At 42.7% G+C, this 17727-nt stretch overlaps 1 protein-coding gene across 2 annotated transcripts in view; it reads left to right on the top strand.

Moving 5' to 3' along the window:
* Positions 1-17727, top strand: part of GPR143 (G protein-coupled receptor 143) — a 362560-nt gene that overhangs the window by 162218 nt on the left and 182615 nt on the right. For both annotated transcript variants that reach the window (XM_069205143.1, XM_069205144.1), the window contains exon 8: positions 5849-6104. In XM_069205143.1, the coding sequence (XP_069061244.1) occupies positions 5849-6104 (256 nt within the window). The remainder of the gene's footprint in view (positions 1-5848; positions 6105-17727) is intronic.

The raw sequence follows: 17727 nt of genomic DNA, 5'->3' as shown, positions 1-17727 counted from the left end.
CCCGCCAGCCCAGCGGGAAAGTCAGAATGACCGCCGCGGTCTTCTGACCGCGGTACGGTCTTCTGGTGGTTCCCGCCAGGCCGGCGGCTTCTGCCGCCGGCGGGGGTCAGAATGACCCCCTGTGTGTTTTGTGCTGCTACAGAAGAAAAACCACAGCGACCCCGTCAACGACGCTGCTGACTACACTGTGACCTGATGCTGCCGCATGGAGCCGTGCCCCACTTTGCACCACAACCTTGGTCTCACCGACGCTGCCACCTAACGCCGTCACTGAGCCTCTGCTTGCACCGTGACCTGTGGGCCCCGGTCGCCGCATTGCCTAGCTCACACCGTAGCTGTGGCATCCCCAACGACGATGCTTCACGCTGACACCGATGCCGCTGCCTACACCGTGGCCTGAGGGCACAGCTCGTGAGGTACATGACTCACCGTCCTGCACCGCAGCCCTGGTCCACCAACATCAATGCCATTGACTCCAGTGTCATCAACAGATGCCCCTGTCTGCACCGCGACCCATGGGCACCGCACGGAGCCTGCCCTCAGTGTACCTCTGCTTTAAGCCTACCGATGACAGCACTTCAGCAACAATGTTGCCACTGCCTGCACCGTGACCTGGATGCATCGTACATCGCACCACCCAGCTTCACACCACAGCCCTGCTCTCACCAACAACATTCTCCAACACCATTCTCCAATTACTGGGAATGTACTTTTTGCAGACTCCCGCTTTCCAGGGCAGGTGTCTAGGTACCAGCTCTTTCTCCAGCCAGGTCTCCTTCAGGGTCCGTTCCTCTATGGTCAGCTGGGCTCACTTGAAGGCAGGATTCCTTCTGCTTTATGTGTACCTGTAGCAGGCAAGCATGAGGGCAACCACTTTCCTTTTTGGGAACAATCCCTTCCCCTTTTTGGCACCTTCAGGAGACCTTTAGACCATGTGTTCTTGAGTAAATCTTCTTCCAGCAGGAATCAGCAGTCTTCTTCCATAAGCACCTTCTTCTGGTTGAGTCTTCCCAGGTCCTTGAATACAAAGAAAAGGGGTGGTTTAGGTGCCATGTTTACCCTGTATGCTACCCAGTGATTATGGAAGCACTGCCACCCAATCCTAGCTATTTTCTAACAGTTCCATCACCGCTTTAGCAGAACATCCTCTTTGCTTTGCTGCAAACTGTGCCAGGAGTCCTTGTTTCATTATGGTAGAACCTTTCTACCACCAGACAGTTCTGACTTCTGCTTCTTAGTCACTCCACTTTGTAGACAAACTCTCCAAACTGGGTACAAATCAGTTCTCTCCCCCACTGAGACTGAAGTCGAACTGCTTAAAAGGGAACTGATTAGGAGAAGCCATCCGTGCCATCTCCAATTCAAAAGAGTCAGTGCTAAGGCTGTCCTTTGTTGTATCTATTGTTTGTGGCCATTCTAAGATAAATGAGCCTTCCTAAGTGGTCAGCAGCTAACATCTATTTGCTCTTCATGTCCTCTGAGCCAGAGTTATTAACTCTTCCATTCTTAGATATGTATTTCAGTTCTGTAGGGGCAAAGTGGGAAAACTTGTTATAGGTCAGTTTTGACTTAGACACACAAAGTACATTTTCATAAAGTAACATTTCCACTCAAGTTGTCAAAAATATGATTGCAACATAAAATCAGATATTAAACACTAAGGGCCTGATTCTAACTTTGGAGGACGGTGTTAAACCGTCCCAAAAGTGGCGGATATACCACCTACCGTATTACGAGTTCCATAGGATATAATGGACTCGTAATACGGTAGGTGGTATATCCGCCACTTTTGGGACGGTTTAACACCGTCCTCCAAAGTTAGAATCAGGCCCTAAGTGAGAAATAACATTTCACAAGCATTTTCACTGGCGGAGATATGTAATAAAGATTTTAATATCATCTAATCCTGTTCAGAGTAAACTCTACCAAAGGCAAAATAATTACATAGATTTTGGGTTCTATTTCACTGTGTGAGCACACTAACTCCAATATGTAGTGTTCTTTATTTTTAAATATTGTCACCCTGCCTTGTGGTCTTACAGGTCATACTTAAGTTGTGACTTATTAATTTATAAAAGACACTTTTTTTCTATTTGGCAAAGGCACTTTTCCCTGCCATCTGCCACTGCAGTGCACCTAAGATGAAGGCAGCCAGACCACAGTGGTGCTCCGTTGCAGACTTCTATTTTTGTTATATAGGTGGGTGATGTAAATAGAGACTGCATGTCTTATGATTTGAACTGACACACAGTAAATGCATTTTCTACAGTATTTACAGTGGCCTTACAGGTCAGTTAAATAGACCAGCAATTTTATGAACTCTATTGTAGGGCCAGAGCACATATATAGTGGCAATAAATAGCTGTGTGACGGTGCATAGAACCCTTTTACAAGCAACAATAGGGTCCAGAAAAAAGACAAAAAGCTGGAGTGACATGCAGAAAAGGTACATTTGCTACAAAACCATTTGCGAAAATGAGGGATTGTGGATTGACTTGCAATTGCTAGGAAACAGGTTTTGGTATTGGGTGCCCACCAATCAGACATGGAATGAAATGTCACTGCTGAAAGTTGATTAGGACCAGTTATGTTTTAATTTTTCAAGGGATGCATCACTTTCTGAATTGTAGTGCATTTGACTCTTTGTAAGACTGGACGGGTCACATTCTTAAATTGTGTGCATTGTGACATTGGTTCATGCCATTGCTATTTTCCTACTAGAGTATAATTTCTGCTTTAAGACAGTGTGTTGTTGATGAATCTGCTCGCCAGGCGAAGGAACACGTTAATATGTTGGGTTTGGCTACATTACCTTCAAATATTATTGACTTTAACTGGTTCAACATTGCATCTACATTGCAGCTATTTAATACGCGTTTTTTGCTACTAGTTGCTTGAAATTCAAATTCTTTTGCCTTGCTCGTTACTCTAGGCGTCCATGTGTTCCAAAATTATTTTTAGTGCCAGTGACTTGTAGGCATCGTGTGACTTACTTTCAATTTTCAACTGGGTTCGTTTGATGCCAAAAGATGCAGATGATCAGTCATGATTGTGTGTTTGCCAAATATGGTATCATATGTATATTAGTTTTGTTTTTTATTTTCATAGAAAGGTGCCCACGAAGTTATTCATAAATGTATCCTCTTAGTTGACACTACAACTCCTGTGGTCTCATGTTATCAATTTCAGATGCTGTGCTCTGTCTGTCATACTGTGTGGTGGTAACTGGTTCATATATCCACATTTCGATTAGTTAATTGTCGTCCCATTTACACAAGATGAATGTTAGGTCTGACTGGGCAGCACTTCCCAATCATTACATGTATAGTTGCACCTCATCTAGTTTAAGATTTATTTCTATCATATACAGAGAGATGGCTTCAATCATGCCAGACGTGTTGGGCTCTGAGTTTAGTTGCTTACTATTTGGTGATAACTAATTCATAGTCCACATTTGGATGAGTTAATTGTTGTCCTATTCACACAACATAAATGTTAGTTATGACTAGGCAGCACTTCCTGAGCATTATATGTATACTTGCCTCTCGTCTAGTTAATTATTTATTTATATTATATACAGAGAGCTGGCTTCGATCATGCCAGAAGTTTGTTTTTTCAATCGCTGTGTAGCTTAGCAAATAAATGGGCCAGGGTTGGAGTTTCTCATTCTTTACCTGTTTCCAAGCAAGTAACATGGTGGCCTTCAGAAGAGGGTGAAGATATATAGGACACACCAATAAAACCTGTATTAAAAGTGACACAACTTAATTAAATTAAACATTTACGATGTGAGCCATGCTCTGAAATTGTGCATAGCAGTTTTAAGTAGGTCTGCAGGTTTTGCTTACCTATGCATAAGCCACTCATATTGCCCTCTGAATTATTTATATTGTGCTATGAGTTTGCTCCACAGCATCAAAGACTTCTCTATGATTTTCCGAGCATATATCCTATTTTAGATCTCTAAGAAATTGTATGCCACCAGCTATTCATTCTGTAAGCAAGACTTTCTAACTGTCATGTTTAGACAAGTTTTAATTGGACTTTGGCAAATAACAAAACTGCACAAGTCAATTTTAAAGAGGTATAGCTCAATTAAGCTCCTGGTGATAATCAGGGTTCTCTCAAACCATTTCCAAGGATGGTCTGGCCTGACCAGAATCCTAAAGAATGGACCGCCAGAACTCAATGGAGGACTGTGTCCCAGCAATAGCTTTCAGACCTACACAGCAAACAAAGAAATTAGAGCTACTGTAGCAGAGATATAAAAGAAAGAGGGACATGGTAATATGGTAGACTTGGCTCAGTGAAGCTACAAAAGCACCTTAACGCAAAGCGAGAGGTCTCTTAGGTGAGTACTATCAAAATAATGTTCCTTAGTTGAGGGAGGATGTGGAACTAAGTGCAAGGGTGGGAAAGTTTAGGTAGACGATGAATCTGCATGGATGGGAAAGGACCAGTGTGTGAAGTTGTGCTTCCTCCAGAAATGCCTCATTCTGCCTGTCAGGGTGACCACTTACCTCTGAGTGATTACAGTGATTACAGGCACTTGTCAGGCCTAGATGTTTGTCTGATAGCCTAATGCATTCTGGGTGTTGCAATCTTGTTTTTTATTCCATTGAACTAATTAGGCGAGCACACCTATAATCAATGGTTTGTAGGTAAAAAGTTCAGGATTGAATTAGTGTCCCTTTTGACCCCTAGTGAGGTGGTCGCACTGGTCCCACTACTTCCCCACTGTCAGTTAGTCAAGCTTTTTGCAAGCATGCCGTTGAAGCAGTCCCTTCTTTTTCTCTGTTTAAATGTGAATATTTCAGGTGAACCTCCAGACTTGCAACTATTTTTAGCACCTCCTACTTCAATTACGCAGAATGTTTGTAATGTTTGAATAACTTACCACAGTGGAAGTCTGATGAGGATATTTCCCTCAGTCTCCCTCCTTTATTGATGTACATTATCCTCCAGAAGGATCTTTTGAAGGACTCGCATGGAGTGGTTCTCAGTCACTTCATAGTTTCAGTGATTCTTTACTTATACAATCCGTTCATTGATTTTACCTGGATGTGTATACAGTTCCATGGTACAACAGACTCCCTACTGACTCGCTATTTAATGCTGAAAAGAGACAGATTACAGAGTCAAAACTGGTTTGATTTGCCAAAGAAGGAGCAATAAGAAGGGGTTATTTTCCATGAGGTACAGATGTCATATGCACCATGTTCTTGGCATAGAAAAGTCTGGAGATCAATGATAAATCTCAAAAGCATGAATGTTTTCTGAACATTCTAAGATTTCAAGATGGAAGGCATCTTTAACCTCAGAGATGTCCACCGCAGTTGAGGTTAGTTGACCAGCTAATGAATAAATGCATATTTATGGACAGTCAGAAGCAAACATCTTTGAAGATGGTATTGTCCCCTTTATTTGACGATCTGTGGATGTTCAGTTTCCCCCAGTTTGGTCTTGTGCATCTTCACAATGATCCTTGGGGCAAAATTAGGCCTGTCCTACTACATTTAGACTTCGTTATAGGGACTTATTTTCTTTGTGTGCTAAGAAAGTGTTATTATTGTACAGTTAGCTAATAACCATCTTTCTGTATTTAAGAAGTTATCTCATCAATTGTCTGAATTACTTTATAACTTCTGTTTCTGCACTGTTCTAGTCTCCTTAACAATATTGCAGAAACCCTGAGATACAATTAAAGTGACACTTGTTCTTCTTTACAAAAAAACTAAAATAATCTTCATATTCCAGCAATATTCACAAAACATTCCATGGAGTAAATTATTTTTCTTTAGGAAAACATTATGGTGGGCTAAGCTCTACTCTCTCTTTTTCTTCACAGGGAATATTAAACCCAATGCAGGGTTTTCTCTTTACACTAGCCTTCTATGGCTGGACTGGAGTTCATGTGGACTTGAACTTTCGAAAGAAAGAAATCCAGTGGGAATCAATGTCCACCTCTACAGCTCAAGAAAATGGATTCATTTCGCCTGTTGGTTCATCTCTCAACTATCCGGGATACATCCAGAACCCAAGAAAGACGGCAGAGCTGGGGAATGGCCAGCAGACTGATGAGGCTGTGAGCATGCTGTCTGAAGGTAACGGAACCAGTGCTGCAGTCATACTATGCAGAAACTCCCCTATCTACCAAGGTTTCTAGCATTGAGAGTGACTCTACCCAGTTACACGGACCTTAATAGTTTTACAATTGTGCTGTGATTTTGTTTTTTTTAGCCTGAATGGCACAATTTCACTCATAACTTGTGATAAGTTATTTATTGCGATGTGAGCTGATACGAGTTTCCCGAATGATCATATTTCTTTGAGTAATAAATGATTTGTTAAGACATGGCGCCCCTGCAGAGGTTGTTTTTTATTGTTATCAGGTCCAGTGATTTGATGCTGCTTTGTACTTCTGAAATCTTGGAAGTCATTGGATCCTTCTCTTCTCATTGCTTTGGATTAATGTCAGGCCCTCGTTACATTTGGATTTGTAGAGATTGTGAGAATTGTGCCACCTAATTTCGAATTCCTAAGGAATATTTTCGTTCTGATGCATAGTGTCCCTTTTTGAAGAAATGCAACTGGAGTGTTTGCTTACTAATAAAAATGAAAATAATTCTCTTTATTCTGCTGAAATTCCACTTGCACTATTTACACTTAGCAGATATTGACTATATGACAGACTTTCGAAGTACCAATCAAGTGAACATCTTGAGTTTCTCAAAAAAGTCTAAAATTTACAAATAATTGAAATGTTAAGATCTGTGGCTTTGTTGTCATGGTATGATCAGGCTGCAGTAAGTGCAAACATATATTTCCCTCTTCAAATCATTCTCGAGTTAGGAATATTTTACAGTTGAGATATTGATGTGTATCACCCAAGGGGAAAAGCTTTCCAAGAATCACCTTCTCTATGCTTTTTGATTTTGAAAAGAAAAAGTGGCCTATGTAAATGTTTAAATTTTGGCTCAACTCACTCTGTTGTTGCCACTCGAATGGTATTTGATATGGGAATTTATTGATCTAAGATACACTGAACAGGAACCCTCCTGCCCTGACTCTTGTTGCAATGCAAAATTGTGCTCTATGAACCAATGTTCTCTTCCCCTAAATGTCAAGAAAAGTGTAATGGGAGGGAGTAGCCTACGGGAAGACGCGCACAGCATCTATACCATCTAAGAGCAGCAAAGTAGGCCACCGGGGGAGGTGATGTGGAGGTACCCTGGAAAAGTGTTGCAGGAAACCCAAGGCACTAGCAGAGCACATGTAAGAAAGTGGAGGACTTAAAATGCAGAAGCACGATCCACCAGTCTCCAGCCTGGCTTGCATGGTAGCAACAGCCTGGGGCGATTCCACATAATTGAAAACGAGGCTGAGCTGACCTAAAGTTCAGGACCCCCACCCAATGAAGCCGTGAAGGCACCTGTAAGTCCTTGAGAGTGGGACCCTGGAGAGAGTGGGCCTCTGTTCCTGGTTATCGGGGGCACATGCCTGCAGCATCTGAACTTGATTGATAGAACTTAATGATGCATGTGTGAAGAGTACTGCTGCTCCATAGAGTGCCAACTCCACACAGCTGGTGTTCCTCACTGGGTCTTCCTGGGCAGACAGCACTTTGGGTGGTGAGGAGCAGGGACTGCAAAAAAGACCTGCAGCAGACTAGCAAGTAAGGCAGTGATTAGGAGAGATACAATATCCAATTTCTCTTAAAGCCCATAACAAAAACAGTGGTTCACAAAAGCTGTGCCTCAGGGCTTCAAGAGTTCTCACTGCTCAACCTCTAATTTATGAGAACACTACAGAAGCAGTGGCATAACAATGGCCTCCACAGGCCCCGTGGTGTGATGTGCCTGAGCTCCAGGGGGCCCCCTGCAGCACTCTGCATGGACAGTGGGCCCTGGGCTGAGAGGTCCTGACTGGATCTGGAGCATTGGAGGGGTCCCTTCCTGTATTTTGCAGGGGGCCTCCTCAAGTTTTGTTCCGCCACTGTACAGCAGGGATCACAGTTGCTCACTGAAACCCTGGTTAGCTCTGTCCCTCAAAGTCTGGGATACTGGGAAGTGACATTTCCTCAAGACAAACATGATGAGAAGTTGGAGTTCCCTGCTGTCATTTCCATCTAAGACAGGTACAAAGAGACTGTTATCCACCTACTGGCAATATAAGGAGCCCACACAGGGCAATACATCCGGGAAAGCAAAATTAGAAAGCACAGCTGTGAATGTGGCCTCTCTAATTTCCAAAGAAGATCTGCAAAGCTGCACTAGCGACATACAAGACAATGGGGGTCATTACAACCCTGGCGGTACAGGACCGCCAGGGCTGAAATGACGGAAGCACTGCCAACAGGCTGGCGGTGCTCCCCTGGTCATTACGACCGCGGCGCTTCACCTAGCAGCGCTGCTCAGGGGATTACGAGTCCCCCTACCGCCACCCTTTTCCTGGCGGTTTGAACCGCCAGGAAAAGGCTGGCGGTACGGGGAGTCGCGGGGCCCCTGGGGGCCCCTGCACTGCCCATGTCACTGGCATGGGCAGTGCAGGGGCCCCCTGACAGGGCCCCATGCGGCTTTTCACTGTCTGCTCTGCAGACAGTGAAAAGCGCGACGGGTGCAACTGCACCCGTCGCACAGCCTCAGCACCGCCGGCTCCATTTGGAGCCAGCTCCCATGCTGCGGCCCACATCCCCGCCAGGCCAGCGGGGATGTCATAATGGGCACCGCACGGCGGTTACAACTTGGCGGGTGGCGGTTGCCGCCCGCCAGTGTTGTAATGAGGGCCAATATCTCCAATAATGGGCATCACACAAATGCAGGCCTTGAAATTAGACATGACAGCTACCTTATCAGTTATTATTAAAGACCTGCAATGATGGGTGAGAGAGTACCCACTAATGAGAATGAAATAGTGGCCATAAGCCAAGAGCTAGAAAAAAATGCAAGACCAGTAGACCAAGATGGAGGAGAGTATGAGCGAACTGTGGGACAAATGTACAGACCTAGAGGATAATTTATGTCGTTATATCTGAATTCGATTATGTAGGGTATGGTTTAAAACTGAGTACAACTATTTAATATTATTCTAAAGTAGGACCCTGCCAATGCTACCATCACTGTTAAATCTCATAGTCCGGCTAGTGAAGCATCCCAGACATACACTATGGAGAAGGAAAACAATGCAGGAACTAAAGACAGATAGGAGAAACCCAGATCCTCAAGGAAAACTAGACGGAAATGAAAGAAATGTCTATCTTGTAGGAGCAGATACGGCAACCTGTCCCTGAGAATGTGATATACTAGGGGGCTTGGTGTAAGTGAACAGATGGTGGGTGATCGATGCTAGCTGCAGCTGACACTCTCACATAGATGTAAAAGTAGGACACTACATACAACACTTGAAGTTTGCTGGCTAGGACAGAGGCAGGACTCGGGGAGAAGCAGGCTGCAACACATTTCACTATTGTGTTGGAAAACCTTTGACTCCTACTTTCTTTGGCTGATGAAGGCGGGAGGAGGGTAATAGTAGGGGAGAGAGGTAGTTAGGGAGAGTTCATTTGTTTGAACTTTGCAGGGGCCCCATGGGTGGAGAGACCATTGGCGCTGACTCAGTTGCTATTAGATGTCGGAAATTCACCTATAACCTTTGAATTACAACTTTTTAGAGGATGAATATACCTCTACAGTCTACATGGTAAGATAATTTTGTATATTGTTCAGAGATGCAAATCCCCAGTTAAGTGGCATCAAATCTGGAGGGAGGTCTGCAGGGCCCTCCTGTATATAGTATGGATCCAAGAGACACACTTTCGACCCTTAGATATCAATTTCATGAGGCGCAAGTTATACCCCATGCATTTTTTGCAGCTACTGCTATGAAAAAAATGGGGTTATGATAGGGATACATTTTGAAGTGAGGGATTAGGCTTGTCAAGGTAAAGATAGGTGCCGTTTCCTATATTTTGAGGAACTGTGCCAGAGGGACAATTGGACATACTTAACATATATGCCCCGAACTTGACTCAGGACATTTTCCTTGCACACATGTTGGGTGAGATACAGGAGTGGCACCTGTGTGAACTGCTCTGAAAATGCAGACAGATGACCTCATTGCGGCCTTAAACGCAAAGCTACATAGACACCTCCAGGATAGATAATTCCATGCTTCTATTATCACTGTCTGTTCCGGGGGAATTCATGGAATCAGGACTCAGAGATACATGGCGAGACAAAAACCGTGGGGAAAGGGATTTTTCTTTCTTTTCCCACGTCCACAGGTTTCGGAAGAATGATACTGGAGAGGTCCCCACCGGTGTAGTATGGAATGCTTTAAGTTGCACCTTGAAATTTTAGAAGCCGAGCTTCAATAACGGAAGTAGATTTTAAAGCAATGGGGTCAGTGCAGTTGATAGCGCGTCCAGCCCCTATAAATTACTTGTACTTGGACACGCTGGAGGTCGGTGAACCTTTTAACCGAGTTGGGCTCTCCTCAACCAAAGAATAGTCGGATCACTCAAATCAATAATCGTTAACCATTATAATCAATACCCAATACTTAATCAATAGATCAAGCGACATATTAGAAATCAATAACAATCAGTATTTTGACGCACCATGACCTTTCAGTCATGAATAACCACACCAGTTTGTTAGAAGTTAATTAATTTATTTCCCTATACTAACAAAGCTAGCATGATATAAGTGAGTCTCAAAATCAAATGATATATGTATACGAACATTACTAGCTGTCCATAACGACGGAAGAAACGCAATCTACGCAAAATCTGGATTATAATGCACTCGGTTATAGCAATGCAGATCACTAATATAAGTAACTGAATTTGACTAATTTCATACATCTGTCAGCATAACAAGATTTCAATTTAGCATGGTGCATCAAGTGAATATCTCAATTAACCTCTAATTAGCATTGGCATGTGGGGCTTCATGCAAAACTAATTTAGTCAACACAAATTTAGAAAACTTCTAGCTTGGGCCCTATCAAAAATAGCAGTTGGTACCTAGGAAGGAAAACACAATGCATAATACAATTATCCTTTCATATTTACCAAATACAATCAGCATTCAAGAAAAGTCTTCGTCCTTCAGGTATCGGTTCGATCAGCATGGGACAGATTTCAAAGGGGCAAAGTTAAGGGCAAGTTTCCTTGCAGCAGCAAGGAGAATGGGGTAAAAGTTACTGCATGGGCAAGACGGGGCAAATTAAAGTTAAAGTCTCTAGGGTGAGAATTCTTTAAAGTCTCTTTCTCTGCGACAGAGAAAAGGCATCGGAGGGTCGTTCAAGATGGCTTCTTGAATCAGGCTTCAAAATGGCATCAAAGAAAATGGCTGACTTCTCTTTGTCCGGTGGGTTTAAGTAAGAAACATTCCAAATTCTTCAGGGTCTTCCATTGGAGGGTTCATGGGGTGGCTTCCTTTTGACCAATGAATAGTGTCTTTCTCTTAGTACTCATTTATGCATAAAGCGTCCTTGGAGCCTTGGAACACAAGTTGCAACAAAGTTTGCCAATTATTTCGGTATCAGTGCTTTTATTGTCCGCACCTGCAGAAACTGACCTTGCTTAAAAGGGATGAAACCAGCCTAGCACAAAACCTTGAGATAAGTGTATTAGTCATCTCTACTGGAAAAATACAGCCTTAAAGTAAAATAATATGTCTTTGTTAATACAAGTGAAAACCACACAGTTAAATTTGAGACCAGGCAACTAGTCCAAAGCCTCTGCTAAATTTAAGCTAAGCATACAACAGTTTCAACAAGAAGATTATGGAATACATTTGCAATTATGACGGATTACTACATTTGTCAATTCTTCATGATTAATTAAGCCCGTTTATAATAAGGGCGAACTACCCCGTGGGAACAATTTCCCACGTACATTATTTTTCTTTGCTAAAATCACACTACCTTATACGATTTTGGTTACATGATATATGAATATTTGTTAGACCTTCTTTTCTGCGTCATCACAGTCTTTACAAGCCTTAACTAGAGTGAGAGATCATTTGGATCTCTTGTCCACAAAAAGGTTGAAAAAAAGCACTGCTTGTGCATAAAGCAAGAATTTTACGAAAAGGTCAGGAAGGCTGGCTAGTAGACTCAGACATGCAAGGGTTCTGAGCCAGATCCTTCCTTTGAGGAGAGATGGGACTGAACATATTTGCTATGAGGAGAGGAAAAGAGAGGCCTCTCAGAAATGTTACTCAGAGGTCTTCTTGGCTGACTCAATGAGCCTTGAAGAAGTACACAATTTGATTGACTCAACAGATCTGCCAAGGTTATCCAGAGATAACAGTGCAGCCCTCGATGAACTGATAACTTCGGAACAAGTTATGAAGGCCATCACTGACCTCCTTCCGAACAAGCCTCCAGGCCCTGATGGCATAACAAATTCAATTTATAAATACTTTATGTCGGAGCTGACTTTGCACTTTAATACCACGTTTAACTTCTTCTTGAAAACAGACATGGTAACAGCCGCAATGACATAGGGTATCATTACCCTAATGCACACAGAGGATAAATCTCCAGATCTACTTGAGGCAGATAGACCCATAGCGCTCTTAAATTCTGATGCTAAGATCCTTACAGACGTTTGGTGAATTAAATTATGCCTCAAATGCCATATATTATCTATCCATGCCAATAAAGGTTTTGTCTCCTAGCATCAAGCAGAGGACCGTATGCAACGCATACTCCACCATATAGAAAAAGCATCCTGTACAGGTATCTCTCCTACAATTGTAGCATTAAATGCAGAAAAAGCATTTAACGGTGGGTTGGGTCTTCCTTTACAAAGTACTCATACAAATAAGGCTGGGGTCGAATATGCTGAAATGGATAGCTGCCAAATATACAACCCCTTCAGCTAAAAAAATGGTTAATGGTACTAAATCTGAACCATTTTACTTACAAAGAAGCACTTGAAAGGGATGCCTTTTGTCACCCATGCTGTTTATTTTGGCCATTGATTTTAGGCAACATCAAAATCATGCTTTTCAGAGATAAACAAAGCAATATACACTTGTATGCTGGTGATATACTGTTAACAGTGGTAGACTTGCTCACATCGCTATGGTAAGCTTTCAGGCTTTTAGGTCAATGCAACAAAATCAGAGGTAATGAGAGTGGGACTTTCACAGGCAGATAAAGTGGTTCTAACAAAAAATGCAATTTAAATGGTCTAAGGAATATTTAAAATATCTAGGGATTAACATCACCCACAAAGTGCAGAACCTCTATTCTGTAAACTAGCCTACAGGGTTTAGTGCCATTACCACTGACATGATTCAATGATAGAATCTGTATATTTTATGGCTTGGCAAGGTAGCTGCTGTCAAGATGAATATAATGCCCTATTTATTCTATGTCTTACAAGCTCTGCCAGTTAGAATCCATGATTTAGAGTTGAAAATTCTGCAGATCCCTTTGTATGGGTGGGGGAGAAAGCTTAATTAAAGTGGAAGGTATAACAGCACACAGACGATCGGGTGGGCTTCCAGATATAAGGCCGTATAATTATGCCTCACAGATCAGAGTTCTCTTTGAATGGTCTCTCTATAGGTCAGAAAGACGCTGGACCCATGGGGACCTGGCAGCCCCAATACAGGTGCCATGGACTATCCATTCATTGTCTAAAGCCGCTCACCCCCTGCCATTTCTCTGAGATTCTCTGACCTACAATAGGGGACAAGATCACTAGGAAAAAAGAACTGACCAAATTTCCCTCCCAGACACACCACTATGCAGAAATTCAGAATTTTCTCCAAAATGTGCAAGGGAGGGTGCTGGTTGTTGGGTGGAGGTCGGAGGTTGAATGCTTAAAAACGTGAAGAATGAAAACATTTGAGCAGTGCAAAGGGGAATTCGAACCAAGGGAATGTTATCATATGAAATATTGGCAGTTACGACATTGGGCTCTCCACCCCACCAAACACATTGGTGAGGGGATTATTTGCAGTATTTACTTGGTGGTGGTGGCTAGAGGCCCTGAAGTCCAATGAACATATATGAGGAGATGGCAAAATATTTTACAGTGTAATATTTCTATGCAGATATGGGTAAAATTGTATACAGACATCCCCTCCATGTGCATTCAAAATAGAGAAACGCTTTATAAGTATATGTGGGTGTGGCATCTGACCCCCAGGAGATTCCAAGGGATGTACCCAACTCAAGGGGGTTATCTGGTGGTCCTGTCCCTATTTGAAAATGTTCTGGAAGAAATCCGTAGTCACTTGAAGCCCATACCAGGGTACCCAATACAATCTGCTTTGTCTTTTAATTCTATTACATGTGTTCCCTTTGAAACAAAAACAGCTCCCCATCATAGACTGGAGGATAATGACTAACAAGACAGTGGCGGCGAAGCAACTAATAGCTCAGAAATGGAAATTTGAGGTTATTCCAACAATGCATGAATGGGGGAGTAAATTATGTTTTTTACTGGTAATGGAAAAACTAACATAGGTCCTCCAGGATGTGAACCCCAAATATGAACAAACATGGTGCCCCCTAGTAGAGTATTTGTCCCCACACACGGAAACTTTGGGGTCTCGGGAATCGTTGATATCTCCGAAGCTTGTGGAGTAAAGATGCTTTTAAGAGTTAGAGGTATTGATTGAGTATGTGTACGTTGGGTAAACTCTAAGACATTGGAGAGGCTGGGGTGGCTTTTTTTTGTCAGCCTGCCAGGGAATCTAGTGGGAGGGAAGGTTTATGGTTTATGCTTTGATTCAATGTAAGAGCCCTACTTGAGGCTATTATATTTTGTAAATTCAATTGAAACAATAAAATATAATATCTTTTGAAAAAAAGAATTGTGTAGCAATGGTTGTGTTTCACAGTATCATAGTTTTGATATAGACCTGCTCAAATATTTACTCCTTAGTATTGAATATCACTACATTTTCAGGGTAAGTAAATATAGAGAAGTACAGATTACTACTATTGAGTCCATATCTACTTACCTCAATAAAAAAGCCATCTGATCCCACAAAATGTCTTTGTGCCTCTGAGAGCTGTTCTATATGGCAAGACTTGTGTTGTTCACCAAACATTTGACTACATCACAGCTGTCCTTTGATATTTGCATTGATTTTCAATTGATGCAAGAATAAAGTTCTAGTTGGGATGTCTGGCCTAGAAAGTCATTTACATCAAATCTTCACCCCATCTTCCTTCCATGCTTAGCCAGGGGGTGCCAGAGAATCCAGAAGCAAAAACAATCTGTTGTGCAAACTACTTGCTTTTAAAACCACATATCTCACCAACAATTCTTCTTAGGTATTGTGTCACTCCTTTGGAACTCACTATCAGCTGATCTGAGAGTAAAACCCACCTTCATGTTCCTCCGAGCTATATTTGTCATACTAGGCATATATGCAGTTGAACTATTCTCCTCTCCTCCAGTGTATAGCTAGCTACCAGTTGATTGTTACTACCAGCTTCAGAAGTTATCCTTAAGATTGCTATCAATATTATTTTCAGTTTACCATTTTATTGTACTCTCTGATTGTATTATTGTTAACTGTATTCCTTTTTTCTCTGTGTAAAGCACTCTTATACTTCTTGGTGGTTTGTGATATATATGCATAGTTAAAGTTAGGCCCATGTTTGGTTTGCTTATAACTTTGGTGCCATTTGACGAATCTTCACAGAACTTTTAAAAAACAAAGTCTCATCCACTTTAATTCTTTCCTAGAAAGTTTAGAGGTGATCCATGAAGAGGGGGCCGCAAAACAAAGTGGGGGGTCCCAAAACGTGTTTCCCTATTCAGTTTTCAGTAGGAAAATTAGACACAGCTACAGCGAAAATGACTGAATGAAATTACACCAAATTTTGAAGAAAGCTCGATACCAGTCCAGATAGTGTGCTTTTTGTGATTTGGTGTAAATCCGTTCAGACATTTTTGAGAAATAAGGGCAAAAATATGTAGATAAAAATAGTGCAAAGGAATCTCATAGATTTCTTTTGCCATTGTTTCAGTACCCCTAGCACTGGAATGCCCCCCCCCCTTGCATACTTTAAGCCTGGCGCAGGCGTAATGTAGTGCAAGGGGTTACAAAATGGCGCAATGCATGCATTGTGCCAATTTGTAAATAAAGTGCAGTGTTTTTCCCCCTTCCAACGCCACATTAGCACTAAAAAAATGCTAATGTGTTGTTGGAATGGTGCAAAGGCTCCATCAATCTGGTCCTATGTGTATAAAAAGAGATAAGGGGACATGGTAGGTATTCTCTGCCCCCCTCAGCCTGGTGGTGTGGTCCCTAAGGTACCCCCTCCCTAGAGTGAAAAACAGTTTAAAAAAAATTGTTACTGCAAATTGGATGTGGATCCACCAATCCACAGTAAAATGTAGAAATTAAATGCACTGGCTTGAGTGGTGGTGCAATATATTTTATGGTGGGCATGCAGCCCATCTCCCCCAGCCTCCTTGAGGCCCATGTGTAATTAAAGGGGAGGGGACCCTTCAGTCCTCCACCCGAGCCATTGTATGGCCCAGTGTTGGGCCTGGCCATTTTTACAGGGTCATCCCCAAACATTTTGCCTTCCTCATCCTATTTTCTTTTTACCCTTTTTGTTGATGTAAGGTCTCTGGGCACTTTATCACTGCTGATCAGTGCTAAAGTGCAAGTGCTCTCCCTTATAAGCTTGGTATGATTGGCACATTTAATTTACCTGTAAGTCCCTTGTACAGTAGTATCCCTATACTCAGGGCCTGTAAATTAAATGCTACTAGTGGGCCTGCAGCGCTGCTTTCTCCACCCACAGAAGTAGCCTTTCAAACCTGTCTCAGGCCTGCTGGCGCAAAGCCTGCGTGTGCAGTTACTGCCACAGGGACCGGGCATCTAAATTTACTTACCAGGCCTGGAACTCCCCTTTTAATACATATAATTCACCCCTAAGGTAGGCCTTAGCTAGCCCTATGGGCAGGGTGCCATGTATGTAAAAGGCAGGACATCTGCCTAGGTGTGTGGCCTGTCTTGGTAGTGACAAACAGCCTTTTTGGTTTCTTACTGCTGTGAGTGCTGCCTTTCTCATAGGATTGTATTGGAAGTGCAATACCTTGTGTCAGGGTGGTATTGTCTGATCTATGGGGGGTAGCTTAGGCATGTTTGGTATGGTTGTAATGGTAGTGAGAAATGCTGCTTTCTGGTGTAGGTGCTTTTTATTACCATTATAGAAATGCCACTTCTAGAAGGTGAGCATTTCTCTGTGCTTATGACTCTGGTGTTTTGCAGCTTGACTCCAATTGTCATCTGGGGCAGAGTGACAGCTGTTTTTTTTGCATACTTTTCAGTCAGTCTGTACACATGGAGGGTGGAGGTGTCAACTAGGTGCATCTGCATATTGAATGGTCTTCCTGAGCAGAGAGAGGGAGAGGCGGGGCAAATCTGCATTTCTGAAGGCTGTACCCTGGCCTCACACAAAGGGCTCGTTTACCCCTCCCCCCACTGATGTCTGGAGCCTGTGCTGGAGGAGAGAAAGGACGCTCTTAAAACCAGTTAGGGCTGGTTGAAACCCTTCTCCCCCTTCTGTGGAGACTGCACAAAAATGAGTACAAGTACAGGGGGATTTCCCCCACATTTTTAGAGCACTTTTGGAACTGGGACCAAACGTCTGCCAGAGAGGCTACTGGACTACACCAAGGACTCATCTTGACTGCCTTCTGTTTGTTGCCCTGCTGCCTGGCCCCTGCTAGGT

Source organism: Pleurodeles waltl, chromosome 8 (assembly GCF_031143425.1).
Source record: "Pleurodeles waltl isolate 20211129_DDA chromosome 8, aPleWal1.hap1.20221129, whole genome shotgun sequence".
Taxonomy (NCBI): domain Eukaryota; kingdom Metazoa; phylum Chordata; class Amphibia; order Caudata; family Salamandridae; genus Pleurodeles; species Pleurodeles waltl.
The sequence above is the reverse complement of the archived record's forward strand: the minus strand, read 5'-3'. Positions and strand labels throughout refer to the sequence as shown.